This window comes from Dreissena polymorpha, chromosome 7 (genome assembly GCF_020536995.1).
Source record: "Dreissena polymorpha isolate Duluth1 chromosome 7, UMN_Dpol_1.0, whole genome shotgun sequence".
Classification (NCBI taxonomy): Eukaryota; Metazoa; Mollusca; class Bivalvia; order Myida; family Dreissenidae; genus Dreissena; species Dreissena polymorpha.
Genome location: NC_068361.1, coordinates 2,962,515 through 2,981,337, shown reverse-complemented (window position 1 = coordinate 2,981,337; position 18,823 = coordinate 2,962,515). Strand labels below are relative to the sequence as shown.

At 38.4% G+C, this 18,823-nt stretch overlaps 1 protein-coding gene across 3 annotated transcripts in view; it reads left to right on the top strand.

Annotated features, from left to right (window-relative positions):
* Positions 1-18,407, top strand: part of LOC127837181 (protein PRRC2C-like) — a 54,660-nt gene extending 36,253 nt beyond the window's left edge. For 2 of the 3 annotated variants that reach the window (XM_052364102.1, XM_052364100.1), the window contains exons 27-41: positions 150-355; positions 785-1,055; positions 2,343-2,530; positions 3,561-3,758; positions 4,249-4,410; positions 6,049-6,311; positions 7,721-8,249; positions 8,832-9,002; positions 9,737-9,859; positions 11,266-11,398; positions 11,880-12,102; positions 12,492-12,624; positions 12,982-13,275; positions 14,223-14,490; positions 14,826-18,407. In XM_052364102.1, coding sequence (XP_052220062.1) covers positions 150-355; positions 785-1,055; positions 2,343-2,530; positions 3,561-3,758; positions 4,249-4,410; positions 6,049-6,311; positions 7,721-8,249; positions 8,832-9,002; positions 9,737-9,859; positions 11,266-11,398; positions 11,880-12,102; positions 12,492-12,624; positions 12,982-13,275; positions 14,223-14,490; positions 14,826-15,193 — 3,530 coding nt within the window. In that variant the 3' untranslated portion in view covers positions 15,194-18,407. The remainder of the gene's footprint in view (positions 1-149; positions 356-784; positions 1,056-2,342; positions 2,531-3,560; positions 3,759-4,248; positions 4,411-6,048; positions 6,312-7,720; positions 8,250-8,831; positions 9,003-9,736; positions 9,860-11,265; positions 11,399-11,879; positions 12,103-12,491; positions 12,625-12,981; positions 13,276-14,222; positions 14,491-14,825) is intronic. The other variant, XM_052364101.1, reaches the window with a different exon arrangement.
* The last annotated feature ends 416 nt before the right edge of the window (positions 18,408-18,823 follow it).

Sequence of the window (18,823 nt, the reverse complement as noted above, 5' to 3'; positions counted from 1 at the left end):
CACACAGTTAAATAGCTTTGGAAATAAATTATCAATATAGGTTATGATAATACTTAAATAAGAATATCTAAAAGTGATATCAAATTATTTAAAAACAACAACTGTGCTTCTGTATTGATAAATCAAGACGTTCAATCTTTATTCTACAGGAGTAGTAGTCATCGACAACGTGCCAGATGTTACCATTGACGACCCAGCGTTCCTGTACGAAAGCAATGAAGGTTTCCAGGAGGTGCAGAGCCGAAAGACCATCAAGAACAAACAGAAGGCCCAGGAGGCCGAGATACGAAAACTGGCCATCGAGAGTCAGGAACAGGCACCTGTCAGCAGGAAGTCCAAGGACGTAGTGTCAAAGGTGAGATATACATGTAGTTCTTGGTAGGATTTTTGGGGCTATTATCATATGTTTGCAATATTAGTAAAAGGATTTTTACTAGTGCTTCGTATAATTTTTGGAAAGTCCAAATTGTCGTATCAAATGTTAAAAATTATTTTAAAAGCAGCTTCCTTTATTGGTTTTCTTACGATGCAACCAGTAGATTAAGGTTGGAAATTTTCTGAAAAGTTGTACGAGACAATAATTTATTTCAGCTTCAATTTGACTGTAAAAAATTGCTTTTTAGCCCCTGGCTGTTATGGTATTTCAATAATAGCTGTAGAGATCTACTGTACACTAAAATAACTATGAATGAATTAATAACAAGATGTAAAGAATGTAAGTCACTAAAACATGTTTTAATTTAATTCATATGAATATTAATGTGGACAATCTTTTGGATTTTAGGTTGTGGCTAAACCCAAAGGCGTTCACACGGCAGCTGACAAGACACGCAACTTCAAGCACACCAAATTGCCCCCAAGGTTTGCCAAGCAGAGGGAACAGTTGAGAGGCGACAAGGGAGGTAAGCCTCGCGGGCAGGACCAGCAGGAAGAGGATGGACAGAGTTCTGGCCCCTTCATGTCGATTGGCAACTGGGACAACACGATGTCCAATAACATCCCGACTGTTGTTAGTGGTGATGGGAAACAGGGCCATGATATGGAGATGGGAAAAGGTTTGTGTGCAGAATATGTCAATTGCAGTTTTGTAGCATGGATTTGCCAATTTTTATGCTCCCCTTCGAAGAAGAGGAGGTATATTGCTTTGCTCATGTCGGTCGGTCGGTCCCTCCACCAGGTGGTTTCCGGATGATAACTCAAGAACGCTTGGGGCTAGGATCATGAAACTTCACAGGTACATTGATCATGACTCGCAGATGACCCCTATTGATTTTGAGGTCACTAGGTCAAAGGTTAAGGTCACAGGTGAAGGTCACAGTTACTGGAAATAGGCATTTTAAGGATTTAGCATGGTTCAAACAAGGGAAACAACTACCGTTTATGCATGTTCTTTTTATTACAGCATTTGCCTCCCTTTAATTAATTTAAAATCTCATTTAACAGCAGAGATTCCAAATCTGACCTGTATATGAGCCCCATATTTACTGCCAGTGCTAGGTTACCTTTTCCCATTTGATCATTCTTAAGTATTGGTATTGTAATGCTACTGCTACTACTACTACTACTGCTGCTACTACTACTACTACTACTACTACTACTACTACTACTACTACTACTACTACTACTACTACTACTTCTACTACTACTATACTACTATACTACTACTACTACTACTACTACTACTACTACTACTACTACTACTACCACCACAACCACCACCACCACCACCACCACCGTTCACAGTGACAAAAAACGTATTCACACAATGGCTGCTACTACAACTTATAGCCCATATTGGGGGGCATGCATGTTTTACAAACAGCCCTTGTTAATTTTGGGTTGAAATGTTCAAGCAACTTATGTAAAATTTAAAACCTAAGTTACATTTTAGAAATAGAAAAATATTGACCAATCCACTCACTTTTTATTACACTAATGACATTTTATTGACAAAGACTAGTCATTTAGATGAATAGGGTCAAATTTAGGCATCTATTTAAGAATATGTGTTTTTATGTCCCCCACCACTATAGTGAAGGACATATTGTTTTTTGCCCTGTCTGTTGGTTTGTGTGTTTGTTTGTTTGCCCCAACTTTAACATTTGCAATAACTTTTGCAATATTGAAGATAGCAACTTGATATTTGGCATGCATGTGTATCTCATGGAGCTGCACATTTTGAGTGGTGAAAGGTCAAGGTCATCCTTCAAGGTCAAAGGTCAAATATATAGCTTCAAAGCAGCGCAAAATGGGACATAGTGTTTCTGTCAAACACATATCTTGTTTATTTGAGCTTTTTCTTAAACTTGCATGTTTTTTAACAATGTTCATTTTTCACTCAGGCGTTATCGGCACCTTCAATCCAGCGTTGGCTGAAGGCAGCATGGCTACAATGGCCTCCATGTCACAGCCAGTCCAGTCTGCGACCCCTAGTGCAGCAAATCCGACCCTTACTCCAGCCCCTGTGCCAAGTGTGAACGCCTGGAACAAGCCTATCAATTTTGCTGCTGTTCCGGGCATGCAGGTCCAGGTAATGCGATTTATAGACAGTATAGTATGGGAACTCAGTGCAGCATGTATTAATTCTGAGTTTGTATTGATACCACTGCAAGGAGTGATCTTTGTAACTTGTGGGCACAGTTTGCAATGATGTATGTCATATCTGTCAATCCTATGAATAGACTATGATTCTATCAAACTAGACCCTGAGCAAACTTTCTATTGTTGAATGTCTCATTCAGTGGAAACAATTCGTTTTGATGACTTTTAAAACAGTTTCATTTAAAACGTGTTAAAATAAATTCTTAAAAGTCATTGTACTATTCTATAAATAATGAACCAAAGTCTGCTTGTTTATGAGGTAAAATACCCACACACAGACGGGGTATACAGGTTTTTTTTGGCCCGATTTTATAGCCGAAATTCGGCTATGTTCCCAATCCCCAAAAGTATAAAAAAAAATCCCAAAATGTTGTTTTTTTGTTGTTTTTTTTAGAAAGAAGTGTCTTATGCGTATTTTATCTCAATTTAAATTCAATTACATCTAACAAAGTATTACATGATTTTGTTCTTTTAATTTGAATGATTATAAAGAGTTATATCAAATTTAGTATTTCCCTAATCACTGGACTTTTCGTGTGGAAAAAAAGGCTAATGAATTTATTTTCCCAATTTCATGAAAATGCCGATAAAATTCCCAATTCCAAAGCCATGGACTATCTTCCCAAAAAGTGGGAAAAAAACCCTGGTATATTTAGTCTCTAGGTTGGTTTTTCGTTTGGTCAGTCAACTGAGACTTTAAATATGTCATCATCATGAAGTGTAAATGTGTAGATGTACACATTTCAAGTGATTTACTAATTCACTAGTTACCAGCTTTGAGCATAGCTATGGCAGCCATGCCTTTGACAAAGCTATGTGGGGTTTAGGTTACCTTTGTGACTAAGCTCCAATTTTATGTAGTGTTTTTGTCAGCCTCACGCATGTTTACTATAGCAAGTTCTTTGTTGACCACTTTCTGCAACCATAAAATTGCAATAATTGACGCCATCTCTCTTTAGGAGGCAAAGTTTGACAAGGGAGATCAGCATGACAGCGGTATCGACGTGAGTGACCACCCCAACAGTGGCGGCTCCTCAACACGCAGCTCTCCCAGCACTGAGAACAAGCTGGTAGCACCCAAGCTGGAGAGAATTAGTGAGAAAGGAACATTAGGGGACTTGAAGGCGGATAGCCCTAAACCACAGCGGCAGGCTAAGGTAGGCAATGAGTGTCACACTGTGCATCTCACAATTGTGACGTCTTCAGTTCTTCAATTGATAAAAGCAGAACATGAATATGAAACTAACAGCGTTACCTATTTGATTGGACTTAATGTACACAAATAAATCAATAGAGGAGAATGTGGTCCTACTTTGTCATTGGAAGGTATATGATGATCAACACTTCACAATCTTTCGGCTGAGTGTGCAGGATGCAATTCTTTTAATCTGATATCTTCCATTCACAAGAAAACCCTTAATAATTAGAGCCTTGTGTGTGTTATTTTGTGCTGCCATTAAGATGGGATTCAGGAGTTCTCATCTCGTGTAACTCGTTATGCAAAGATCAAGCATGTGTTTAAAATTGAGTGTATAAGCAAAATAAAGCATAAATAAGGCATGGAAATGTCTATAATTAACAATGAGGGAGCGTGCGTCCATCAAGACATATAAAGTTTACTCTTTGATGCTTTTTACTCGTTCTCAGCCGGCTGTCCGAGCCGAGAAAGTGAGCGTGAAGGAGCCAGTGGTCAAGCAGCTTGATAAGACTGTTAAGAAACCCGAGCCCAAACTACGGGCCACCAGTGCTGCAATGGACAAACCCCAGCCTATACAGCTGCCAGCTAGCTTCAAGGACTCCTTTGGAAACGTAAGCGAACAGTCCCACTCGACTGTTTCCTTTCCTTCCCACACATTTATAGCCTTGTCAGTGTTTTAATACCTTTTAGGCTGTTCTCATGGATTTCAGTTCTTAATTGAAAACTTACTGAAATGTAAAGAGCTATTCCATATTACTTGTATACCCAGCTTGTTATGTTTTTTCGCCATGGATTTTTTTTTGCTCACCTGAGCACAACGTGCTCATGGTGAGTTTTTGTGATCGCTTTTTGTCCGTCATGCGTTGTGCGGCGTCAACATTTGCCTTGTTAACTCTCTTTAGGCCACATTAATTGTCCAATCTTCATGAAATTTGGTCAGAAGATTGGTCTCAATGATATCTTGGATGAGTTGGAAAATGGTAACGTTTGCTTGAAAAACATGGCTGCCAAGGGGCATGGCATTTTTCCTTATATTGCTATATATGGCTATAGTAAAAGCTTGTTAACACTCTACATGCCACATTTATTTTCCGATCGTCATGAAACTTGGTCAGAAGATTGGTACCTTTGATATCTTGGATGAGTTAAAAAATGGTAACCTTTGCTTGAAAAACATGGCTGCCATGGGGCGGGGCATTTTTCCTGATATGGCTATAGTAAGATCTTGTTAACACTCTAGAGGCCACATTTATCGTCTTATCTTCATAAAACTTGGTCAGAAGATTCATCCCAATAATATCTTGGACAAGTTCGAAAATGATGCCGGTTGGTTGAAAAAAATTGGCCGCCAGGGGGTGGGGCATTTTTCCTTATATGGCTAAAGTAAAACCTTGTTAACACTCTAGAGGCCACAGTTATTGTCCAATCTTGATGAAATATGGTCAGAAGATTTGTCTTAATGATATCTTGGATGAGTTCGAATATGGTTACGTTTGCTTGAAAAACATGGCTGCCAAGGGTCGGGACATTTTTCCTTATATGGCTATATAAAGCTATAGTAAAATCTTGTTAACACTCAAGAGGCCACATTTATTGTCCGATCTTCATGAAACTCGGTCAGAAGATTCATCCCAATAATATCTTGGACGAGTTCAATAATGATGCCGGTTGGTTGAAAAACATGGCCACCACGGGGGCAGGGCTATTTTCCTTATATGGCTGTAGTAAAGCCTTGTTAACACTCTAGAGGATACATTTATTGTCCATTCTTCATGAAATTTGGTGAGAAGATTGGTCTTAATGGTATCTTGGATGAGTTCGAAAATAATTATGTTTGCTTGAAAAAAATGGCTTCCAAGGGGCGGGGTATTTTCCTTTTATGGCTGTAGTAATATCTTGTTAACACTCTAGAGGCCATATTTACTGTCCGATCTTCATGAAACTTGGTCAGAAGATTTGTCCCAATAATATCTTGTTATCTCAGGTGAGCGACTTTGGGCCTTTCAGGCCCTCTTGTTTCTTTATTGACACCATAGCAAACCATGAGCAATGCTGTTTGTGTCATTTTGCTTGTAGAATAAGAAACCGGCCTACATGGTCACGTAAAAGTGTAATTGACTTTGCAACCAGATTGGTTTGGTCATTCAGAAAACAAGCATCTGATGTGATTTGACAGATGAGTCTTGTAAAAACTTTTGCTCAGAGCCTCAATATTTGATGAATTGGGTAAATCTTGCTGTCTTTTGCAGGGTGAAGACTCCAGTGAGATGAAGTTAGAATTCACCTTCGATGCAGAGCTTGCAAAGTTCAGCGAAGGAAAGACGGAAATGGAGGGAGGGATAATTCATGATGAGACCACCCCTGTTGCCATGACACTTGGTAGTGTGACTGTCAGTTCACAGAAAATCGCTAACACTCTGATGTCACCGTCTGCCCAAGATTTGAACATGAAGATTGCTTCTACAAAGAATGTCTGGGATAAACCATCTGTGGATAATGTGTTTGATCCAAAGTAAGTGTTTTTACTTTGTATTTCTTGTCTGTAGTAGTAATGTGGATTTTATGTTGTATTTGTTTTGATTGCATTAACCTACTGCATGAACTGTTTGTTATGATGATTAAGTTCTACAAACCTCTGTACGCCAGGTTGTAAAATATCAGAAGTGTGGCTCTCTCAACATCACAGTGACTCAAAACAATGAAATTGTTTCTTGATATTTACTGACAATGCTTACGCCTAGATTCATGATCTTCATAGTTACATTGATCATGACTGGCAGATGACCAACATAATGTTCAAGTCACTAGGTCAAACGTCTTAATAACAACAGGGGTTTTTCAGCACTGTCTGCGCCTCTGGAAAACGGAGGCACTCCCAAAGCAAACGGACCCGATCCCAAACCGAAATCATAAAAAAATCCCAATTTCCCAAAAAAAAAAAATTTTTTTTTTTAAGAATGAAGTGTCTTATAACTTGTGTGACTAACCAGTGTTTGTTTTGGTCAAAAATATCTGCTATAAGGTTTTGACTGTTCAGTTCTTATCTCAGAGTGTAACTGTAACTGAAAAACAACAAAACTGCAGTACTTGAATAAACGTTGAACATGCCCAATATTGCATCTGTTTATATAAAGAAGACAAAATAACAAATAAAAACAAATTTATTTGTTAAACCACTGAAATATTTAAGCATGATAAATTCACATTTTTTTCCCAAATGAGACGTTTCATTGAACAAAAATTCCCAAAATGGCCAATTTTGTCGATAAAAATTCCCAATTTGGTCAGACTCCTTTTCCCAAAATAGGCAGAAAAAACCCTGAACAATGACTCAACACTGTAAAATGGTGTCCAGATGACAACTAAAGAAACTAAGGTCAAAAGTCAAAGTCACAATGACTAATATATTCATATTCACACAATGGCTGCCATTACAACTGACAGCCCATATGCAGGCATGCATGCTTTACGAACAGCCCAATATATTGGTAAAAATTCAATGGACACACTCTTCTCAGGTGAGCGAACTAGGGCCATCTTGGCCCTCTTGTTCTTCTTAGAGAATGGCTGTCTTTTATAAATTTGAGAAGTTTGCAACTCAAATTTTTACAATTTAAGAAGTTCCTGACAATTTTTTCACAATTTTAATAGTTCCCGGCTCATTTATTGTCACAATTTTGAACAGTTTGCAACTCATTTTTTTTCACAAAATTAAGGGGATCGGCCGCTACACAAAGAAAAGAAACCCTGATAACTTGCCTTTTGAGTCTTTATGTGACTTGTATTTTGTCAGCATAAAATTATTGGTAGTGTGTATGACTGTAATACTTGAATTGCCAGTCTTTATGTGATTATTTCATCAGCTCATCACTGTAATACTTGAATTGCGAGTTCATATATGTTGGCCTTCTATTTCCTCAGCGTGATGGGCAGTGTGAACGTGTCGGAGTCATTCCAGTCCTTCAAGTCAGACATTGAGATGACGATGGACAACCACTCAGTGGACCTAACAGACAACATCATACCCGACATTGGCCAGAACAGCAGCAACATCTCCCCTCGAAACCAAGACAACATGTTTGGCGAATCTGAAATCGTTAAGAGGACAACTTTTTCTGTGAATGTTTCACCGTTCAAGCCTGCTCTGAGTTCATCATTCGCCCAGTCTGACATGGGTAAAGCTTTCAACTCGGACAACCAGCAGTACTCCAGTTCCCGCGGTGATATGGACGGGTTTTCTGGGATGGATGTAGGTCAGGATTATAGTCAGGGGTTTGCATCGTCAGAGCCTTACTCCCAGGTGTTCTCCACAGGTACAAGTTCCTCAGGTCTGTCATACAGCCAGACATTTTCCTACTCTCAGCCGGAGATTGGCAACTTTGCACAGACCAATCTGAACAACATGATGCAGCTGAAGACTGGTAGTCATGAGAAAACCAATATCTGTGCCGTAAGTAAAAGCCTGTTATTTTATGCTTTACGATGGTTTATAGAGAAATATCAGTGACTTAAAAGTGATAATTTACTGTTTCAAACAGTGAAAATTATCAATATTTTTCGCTTTTATACTGAGAAATGGCATTGTTCTTCTGATGCAACGTAATTATTTCAGCAAAAATACAAAAATAATCATTTGAAAGCATAAAAGACAACGAACATTTGTTGGATTTTGTGGAATATTGATTTTAATTCACTCGTGATATAGAAAAAATGTATTTCTTATCAGTGCTCATAAATTAAAATCAATGATTCACCAAATCCAACAAATATCCTCTATCTAATTCATGTAGACCTTGAAAAGAGTTTAATTGAAAGTTGTTCCTTAAAAATTGTGCGTGGATACGGGATTTTCATGCAGAATAGACTTCTTTTTTATGAAAAAAATAAAATGCAATACACAAGTGGAAAGTGTCGTCCCTAATTCGCCTGTGCAAAACTGCAAAGGCTAATCTGGGTTGACACTGCGGCGCACATGCATTAAGCCCAGTTTTTCCAAAGAAATACTCTTGATTGTCTGTGTGTCTGTGTGCAGGTGAAGCCCCAGCAGATCCAGTACTCTAACTCTGTGAGCATGGCAGGTCCTGGCGGGAACTCCAACAGCAACATGTCTGCTGACCCCAGCCCGCCGGTCCTTATTCAGGGACAGCACCAGTTCACACACTTCCCCATGAACTCTCAGCTGATTGGACCACAAGAGACGCGGGTATGTTGGGCCCACATTCTTCTTCCATTCAAGGGCTCTTTCTCCGTTTGTAACGCAAATATTGTTAATATGGAGCGCAAGATAACAGACTTTTCGAGTGTACTATTTATAGTTTCACCGCCCAAAACATATATATTGGCCAAGTGCAGCTAGAAATCCTGGTAAATTACTTGGTTACTACAGGTTTTACCGACATATCTATAAGAACATAATGATTTAAATAATTTTGCTATGATGAAAAACCTTAGGTGTGCAAAGATTACATCAGTATGATTATTTGGAAGATGCATGATGATTTATTATTACACCATCTTTCGGCTGAGCGTCTGTGATGTGTATTATAAACTCTGATATCTTCCTCAATGGGAATTACATTGTAAGTATAATTGTCTGTGCAACAATGACTAGACTGCATATGCTGATCTGGGACAACACTTTACATACATGCATTAAGCTCGATTTTTAACAGAGCACGGCTCTGATGTTTAACCCTTTGCATGTTGGGCAATTTGTTGTCTGCTCAAATGCTGTCTGCTGAATTTCTAAAATAAGCATTTTCTTCGATTTTTTTCAAAGAATACTATCAGAATAGCAAACAGTTTGGATCCTGATGAGACGCCACGTTCTGTGGCGTCTCATCTGGATCCAAACTGTTTGCAAAGGCCTTCAAAATCCGGTTCCCGCACTGAAAGGGTTATGGTTAATTTGGGTTGTATGTTGTGTGTGTTTTCCAGTTGGGCAACTTCAGCTTCAACCTGTCACAGCTTCACCAGTCTGGCCTGGGACAGGCGTTCACCCAGCAGAGTCCCTTCATGCCGACCACACCCACCCAGCCTGACCCTTATCAACAGTCACAGGTAAGGGACTCTTGTGGTATCCTATTAGATGCAAACTTCTTAATTATGGCCTTTGAATTATGACAAGAATTACCAAATAACCTTTTTTTGCTTGCATACTTGAAACAGTTTACACTGCAACGCCGATATATCGCGGTCGGTGGGGTCCAAAGATCGCGAGCGCGATATATCCGGCGCGTGATATAACTCTAGAAATGTCTAACTTTATTGTATTGCGCATAATTTGTCAAATTTCCCCAATGTTTTCATTTTACATACGGCGCTGCTACATATTTGTATAGTAATAATTGCAAACCAATTCTACAATGATCATTTTCATAACTACATACGTATCTGTATTTATCATAAAAATCAAAATGGAAATTATATTTTTTATTTTCATGTACAATCGCTCGCAAATCAGCTAAAAAGAAGAATTCTTGCCGTAAAAACAATAACAATATAATTGTGCATAGATTCGAATTTACCCTTAAAAATAGTCCTAATGAAGGAACTGAAACAGCGTAACGGTAACGATACAGCCTGTTTGAATTATATTTCATTAAGAGGAAATGTCAATTCCACATAATTCGCGAGATACCGCGGTACTTTAGTTGAAATTTACAACGAAACTTTTAATGGGAATTAAATTATCTCAATGTTGTACCCGCTATGAAATTTTTATTTACAAATAAATACACCCACGCCAATTTTTGCGCGCTTTTTATCAGGACAAAGAAATTCATGACCAGGACGGAAATTTAACGATTTATATACCAGTAAACTGCCATTATTACCTTTGCAATGACACTAATTGATTATTTCTTAAGTGTTAAAAACAACCCCAGCCGTGTGTAAACAACACAGCTGTCACGTATCAACTGTTTTTCACGCTTCACTGCGTGCCATAGTAAGCCGCGAAACATAGGCTGTTAATACTAGCTAGAACCGGTCTTTTGTTATGTTAGCGAAAAGATTAAAACATGTCATTTAGTGATCATGCTCCTGGGATTTTTGGGAGCCATAGCCAAAGCGCGATATATTGGACAGCGCGATATACCGGTCCGCGATATATTGGCGTTGCAGTGTAGTCAGATCATCATGAAATTTGGGTATTATGTTTTTGAGCATAAGATTACTTCCAAGTTTGATAACCAGCCAATCGCATCAAGCACTTCTGAGTTATTGCTTTGGAAGTAGTAAAAAGTCACACAAGTAACCTTGTCTGCCCTTAAAATTAACTAGTTTTAATTGCAGCACTATTAAACTTATCTGTGCGTTTTAATTTCAGCTTAGTTGGGTAACAAGTCAGATCGCCTGAAACACTTCAGACTAATGGCCCTTAATAAGCCACTTTTTCCTGGCTTCAATACTGGTCTTATTTTATCAACAGAATTTGTGCATACAACTTCCTCAACCCATTTCAGGTGCAGGGATTTGCACGAGCACCAGCCCAGCCATATGGTCAGACCCATTCCCAGCAGAACACGATCATGGTGTCGTCAACCAACTCGTCTCAGATGTCATCGGGAATCAAGGCCCCAGCACAACCAGCCTTTGGTAAGTGAAGATTTTGGAAGGGAATTCAAAAGGCTGTCCTTTAGACCATACCATTTGTCCTGCACTATATCTTCAGAATTCAAGTAGGTTTTTAATGCTCCCGGTAGGTTATCATATAGCATTTGAACTGTCTGTCAGTCTGTCCGTCCGAAAACTTTAACATTGCCCATAACTTTTGCAATATTGAAGATAGCAACTTGACATTTGGCATGCATGTGTATCTCATGGAGCTGCACATTTTGTGTGGTGAAAGGTCAAAGTCAAGGTCATCCTTCAAGGTCAAGGGTAAAAAAAAATCAAAGCGGCCCAGTAGGGGGCATTGTGTTTCTGACAAACACTTCTCTTGTTTTAATTGGGGTTGGGTCGCATACATGTTTTACAAACATCTCATGTACTAAATCTTATCTTCACTAATATGTTCATTTCAGTAATAGCTCTTTATATATAAAAAGTGTTTGCAAAATGTTGTTGTTGTTGCCAGGCACCCAGTTGCAGACCAAGCACCATGCAGGTAACCTAGCGTACGGTCAGTCAGGCCTCAACAGCTCGCAGATGCAGCCCTCTCTTCTCTCGTTCGTGTTCCCAGGGGACCCCAGCAGTCAGCTGTTTGGGGGATCTGGGATGACCGGTATCAACCAGATCATGGGCACCTCACAGACCCAAAACAATAACCAGATCCTCAACTCCTTGATGACACAGCAGAGGTGGGTTTGCACTTTTACATATGATTTCCTCATCGTCCTTTCCAGCCGAAGCCCCCCTTTTTCTTTCCAACTGATTTCCTGCTTTAAAGCCGTTTACCCTAAAAACAAAATCAGTTGAAACGTTTTTAATACTTGTCCTTATTTTTAGTCGCGTTTATTTAAAACGGCATAATACATGTGCTTTTGCTTTTATGGAATTTTAGAAGTCTCTTATAACAGAAAATCCAGTCAAGGCGGAAACTGCACACTGCATAGGCTAATTTGGGACAACACTTTAGGCACATGCTTTGAGCCCCATTTTCTCATAGCGAAGCACATATGTACAGTGCAGTGTATGTTGCGTTTCCCTTTAATATGGATAGTGCAGTATATGTTGTGTTTTCCTTCAGAGCGGGCGGCCTGCAGATTCAGACTCCCTCCACGTTCTACCAGCAGGCGGGACAGACAGGGCTGCAGCAGTCTGCTCAGCTCACACAGACCGGCTTCTTCCCTGCCCAGCAGCAGCCTAGCACCACTCTGCAGGTATACAGGCTGCCTTACACACCTGGGAGCTAGGGAGAAACTTTAGTTTTTAAGTTTGTTTAAGTAAACTTTGTTTTTGTGGCAGGTTTTAAACATGCAGTTTATAGTGGATGCATGATATTTAATTCATTATCTTACAATAGTGGTGCAATATTAGTTTTTTATGCTCGAAACAAGCTAGAGTATAATATATGACTTCCTACCCAACAGATATCATGTATGATAACATTTGATATGATATCTGCTCTAGTTCTAACAAATAGAATCCTGTATAATTGTATCTCAAATGATATCTTCTCTAGTTCACCCAACAAATATAATCCTGTATAACTATGTCTCCAATGATATCTGCTCTAGTTCCCTGCCAGCAACGCCACAATCAAGCTAGGTGGAGATCTGGGCTTTCCACACGCAGTACTGCAGAATTCCCTACAACAACAGCAGCCAGCCCAGACCGGCTCCAACCAGCAGCCATCAGGCACCCCCTCTGGCCCTCCGCCTTTTAACGCGATGTCCTACGGGTCAAATCAGGGGCTGAACCCCTTGCTGCATCCCTCCGGACACTTGGCTCCCACCCATCAGCTTGGAGTAGGTCATGGAAAGAATCAGCCTTTCTCTGCGCAGAACCAGGTGTCGCCAATACCTAATAATGTAGGTGTATATATTAACATTGTGGTTTCTTGGATCAGATAACTGGTTTGTCCTTGAACTTGATGTTTTCGCTCTGTTAGCAATAACTCTGTTTTAAAGGGGCCTTTTCACAGATTTTGGCATTTTTTAACTTATTCATTAAATGCTTTATATTGATAAATGTAAACATTGGATCGTAAAAGCTCCAGTAAAATATCAAGAATAAAATTTAAAAAAGGAAAAGAACATTGCCCGGAGCAGGTTTCGAACCAGTGACCCCTGGAGTCCTGCCAGAGTCCTGAAGTAAAAACGCCTTAACCTACTGAGCTATTCCGCCGAGTACACATACTTGATGTATTTTATACCTTATATAAGCAATATTCGTAGTTTCACAAAATTTAACGACAAAAACAGAACTCTCCAAATTATTCGATCGTTTCGCGTTGCAACGCTTTATAATTTTTAAGTTTTAAAATCGTCAAAAGATGCATATAATGGCTATATTAGACCATGGTAAATGTTCAGTATTACTGTTTCCTCACAAATATTATAACTAAAACGAAAATGTGCGAATCTGAAACAAATTTTTTCAATTTTGTCAATTTACCAAAGCGTGAAAAGATCCCTTTAAGAACACTATAAGTTGATCATTTCTTTCAAATATTTTCAATTTTTTTTTTTTATGAATTGGCAGTGAGGTAAAATAATTTGAAGCACACAATCAGTATCATTATAATATTTCCATCTTGCATATGTTTGAGTTTGAAGCAAAAGTTGTTAAAAGTGATGGATGAAGTGACAGATTTTTATAAATACTGCCTCTTATTGTGTCGCAATATTTACTCAGTATTTCAAGGTTGAGTTTTAACTATTAAAGCTGATACAGAACTGTAAACCAGATAGAACAGTTTCATAATTCACAACCAGCTCCAGGAATATTTAATGACCATGTTTTCCACACTTCACAGATGAAGTCTCCCCCAAGCAGTCTCGGAAGCTCCACAGTAGGTGGCAACCAGGCACCAGTGCCTGGCCAGAACGTGAACTCCAAACCCTTCACATCTCAGCGTACACTGAGCAGCCAGCCTCTGCCGCCCGCAGCCCCCCTCCCTCAGGCCAGCCAGGGACCCCAGAGGTTCCCACAGGGACCCACGATTGGCTTCAACCCCACCATGCCCCCCTCCACCATGCCCCAGCAGAACTTCAATAAGCAGAACTTTGGCATTCAGTTCCAAGGTGGGTAGGAGAGGAATTGTGATGGACCACATGTCTGTGTGTTTTAAGTTACTGCAATAATTATGACTAACATGCATTAATTTAGCGGTGTTGATATAGATGACTTTTAATTTTTTTCAACAATAAATTGTGGATGTATCTCATGTTTTCAGTAAATGTCCAATTATAATTATAATGATGTATTTATATAGCATGTACATTGTAATCATCTATGCTTTGGTGTTGTTTGTTATGAAAATATATAAACATTTGAAAGGTAATAATTAATGACCTAGGCCCAAGTTATACAAGTTGATACCCCTTATAATAGTTGCTGATGCGACTTTGTTCTCCAGCAGCCCTCCGACCCCAGATGATACTAGGCAACCTCATGCGGCCAGGGATGCCACCAGCCTCCTTCCCCAACCCCATCCAGAGGCCTGCCGTTCAGCAGACCAGTCGACAGACGCGGCCAGTCCGGCCCCAAGTGGTTCCCCCTTCCTCGAGCCCTAACCAGTCCGTGACGGACATGAAGCTCCAACAGCGACAAGCTTTGCTGGCCCATACCCAGAGTTTCTTGAATCCGGACAACAAGCCGAGGGTGAAGTCCAAGGTGGAGGTGTCTGCTAAGGAAGAGAAGACAGCTGTGGTCAGCGCTACCACTGGAGAGCTGGTTGCTGCCAGCGACGGTGCTGGTGATACTGGAAAGAAAATAAAAGGCTAAGCGCATGCTAAGTAGTGTAATTTATGTGGGGGAAATTGATAAAAATCACAAAAACTTGAAAATGTGTACTTAATATATTAAAGAGGAACATAATTGAAATGCTGACCTAATATTTCACAATGAAAGAATATTTTGGGAAATATGACCTGAAGATGTGTTAATAAGGAGTCTCAGAGAGACCATACAAAAAAAAGAAATGGACATCCCTCAATCAAAATCAAGATTTCTGACTTTCAGATATAGTGAATCATGTTGATGGAAATGAGAGACAATATTATATGTTGTATACCTTACAAAAGTGAGACAATTAATTGGTAAATGAATATATAAACATTATTGTTCATTTTTACTAAATATGAGCAAAAATAAAATAAACAATGGCATTTACAAGAATGTGCTCACCCAACCAATAAATACTAGACGGACATAGGCATATATTTAAACCATGTACTTCAAAGTGATGCTGACATTATGACTTGGGATGATTAATAGTTGCCTTGGAAATGAAATACATGTATTGACAGTATTGCAAAAATTACTGCAACCAAAAAAGGTATCGGATTACAACAGATGCTCCTGACATGGCCCTCTGACACTGAATGACATTTCAAATGATCTACTAGTGCAAATGACAAGATAGAAAGCTTTAGTTTAGGATTTGGAGGCTGTTTTTCCTGCGTTTTTTTTAATAAAGATTGTAACTTAATTTATTTCGCTGTACATAACATATTTTAGGGAGTTCAAAGCAGGACAGACGGCTGACATTTCCTGGCAATAGTTGTGATGGACAGTCAATCTGCAGATTGTTCTGTAAAATAATGTGCGATGTAGCTGATTGTGTAGATTGAAGGCAACCAATGGTAGAAAAGGTCCACATTTGTATAAAAACAACATCGTACATGAGCATTCCATTAGGAATTGCCATATGTTTGTTCATAGATGTACATACGTATCCTGTGATGTACAAACATGTACAAATTAACCCAGTAATGGATAGATAGGATGTGTAAATGTTTGATAAATAATGACCATGTCACATTTTGTATTGATTTATAAAATGTTTTATAATTTGTTGCCAGTATGAAGTTGTAAAATCTAGGTTATAACCTTGTCTAGCATAATCTGTACATTTAAAAATGTGATTTGAGTGAGTTACCCTATACTTTCTGAGACAATTGCATTTATTGATGTTAGCAGGTGGACCAATCAAGCCCATATTCTTACATTATTACTGAAGACAAAGAACATGTTACAATCCCAGATATATCAAACTAAAAATTTAGCAAGCCCTTTTCAAAATGAACCCGGCCATGGGTTGTGGATTTGAGCTAATGTTTATCACTGCAATTGTAATATATTGTTCAAAATGTAATCTTCATAAAGCCATTATAAGAATTACAAATGTGCCAGGTACAATATTGCGTTATTTTTGGTGGAGTGACTTGCATTTTATACTCTTGTACATTTTATACATTTTGCTACCTTGTGAAATAAATAAAAAAAGGAATATGTAAATAATCACACATCTGTACATATCATTGAAAAATACCTGATCTACCATTGGTTTCTAAGAATCACTGATACTGTTTGTTCAACAGGGCTAACTCAATGATTCATTTTGTAACAAGAACTAAGGCAGTTTGTGGAATGAAAAAACATCTGCCAGGATTGGATATTGTGTAGCCCCTTATATAAGGTTTAAAGATGATAAGCACTTGTGTGTTATGCAAATGTGATGGCCAAATTAAGAAATTATCAAGAGACAACAAATTGTTTAATGTTGTTATGTTATTCAAAAATTGGTTATGAAATGGCTTCATGGCTTTGGTTGAAATTTGCTGTTGGATTTAATGTTGAAATGGGATATTATATATTTAAAGATGTTGATAGAAGACAATGATTAAAGCTCTGGTAATGGTTTGTTTTAAATTTTAGCAAAGGAAAAGGATGCTTTGCTGTAGGGATAGGTTTGGTTCGGAGAAAATCACGTTTGAGCCCATCGTTTTAGTTTGTGATTTTATCCAGTTTTTCATAAGGGACCGTTCTACTGAATTTGCCCCATTCAGTAGTATCGCTTGCCCTTTTGTGGTGATGACCTTGTGATCTTGAGGATGCCCCCCTTAAAGGTCAAGGTTGAGCGAGGTTGTTGTGTTTTTTCACGCGTACATGTAATATATATTTATGTAGGTTCTTGAATGTCATCATGTGTTTCTATGGTGTCTTAATTTATATTCTTCACTACTTGTACTTTTTGGTTCCATTCTAGTTGTTTTATTCAGTTTTATGGCATTCAGAGTGTGGTGTGAGATACATGACTTTAATACTTGATCTGAGCTCCCTGCGTTTTAATTAAAACTAACTGTAAGAAAGAGATTTTGGATTTTAGTCCAAGATTAAAATAATACTGATTATGTTGCATGTCTTGCCAAATATGTCCACTGGCGTATCAATTTTGACTATTATTGTGAGCACATTTGTTAAATAATGTTGGTCTCAGATGATCCTTGTCTGATTTGGCGGAACATATTTTCTGTACATATAACTAACAATCACAACTCCGAATCCTTTTTTTTAAATTTTTCTTCTACACAATTATTTCTTCTGTATAATTTACATATCATTATTTAAGCTTACGATAATGCAAGCAGGCTTTTAAATTTGTCATGGCATTTTCGTAATACATGTATGTAAAGTTCGTGACGTTCATTATAGCAAAAGGTTATAGTGTTCGCACAGAATTGTCAATTTAATGTGGCATTAATAACATAAATGATAATACAGTCATTACATTGCTTCGCAATTGTGAAGTATCAATAACTGTGCTGTACAGTGCAGTACATACACCTTATAGCTTAACATGATTTCTATATGATCAACATGTTCTGTTGTCAGCTGTTGCCTATGTTTGCTCAACATAAGTTACAGAACAGTTACCAGTACATTGTGCACTGGACAATTGTTTAGCTTGTTTTAAAATCGTCATGCAGAGTTGAGCACTTTTAGTTTTCAACTTGTTTATTTTCATGTTTAAAAAATTCAGATACTGATGTCAGAGCATTTCTGGCGTCGTGATCTGTTTGACAAGCTGTATCAAAACAACCATATTTTGTATGCCATAGTGTGTGATTGTGTGTGCAAATAATCATTATGTTTATAGTTTTCTTCCATGAAAATCTATTCATGCTCTCTGAAATAAAGGGCTCAACAAAACTAACGTGTAATTGTCTTTCCTTACAAATCCATGTGCTTGGAAAACTCGCCGGTTATTGTCTTTCCTTACGAATCCATATGCTTGCAATCTAAACCCCGAAACTATTATTAGTAGAACTATATATTTATACCACCTTTACTAATGGAACTGGGGGCTATAGGAGTCACTTCGTCGGTCAGTCTGTCGGTCCCGAAAATTTTATCCGATCGTCACCAAACTTGGTCAGAAGTATCTAGATGATGTCTAGGTCAAGTTTGAATATGGGTCATGCCGGTTCAAAAACTAGGTTACGGGGTCACTTAGTGCGTTTGAAACCAAAAGTTTGTCCTTACCATAACTATTGCCATTTATCGTAAGATTTTAAAATGATTTGGTACATTTGTTCACCATCACGGGACAGTGTGTCATGCTTAAGAAGT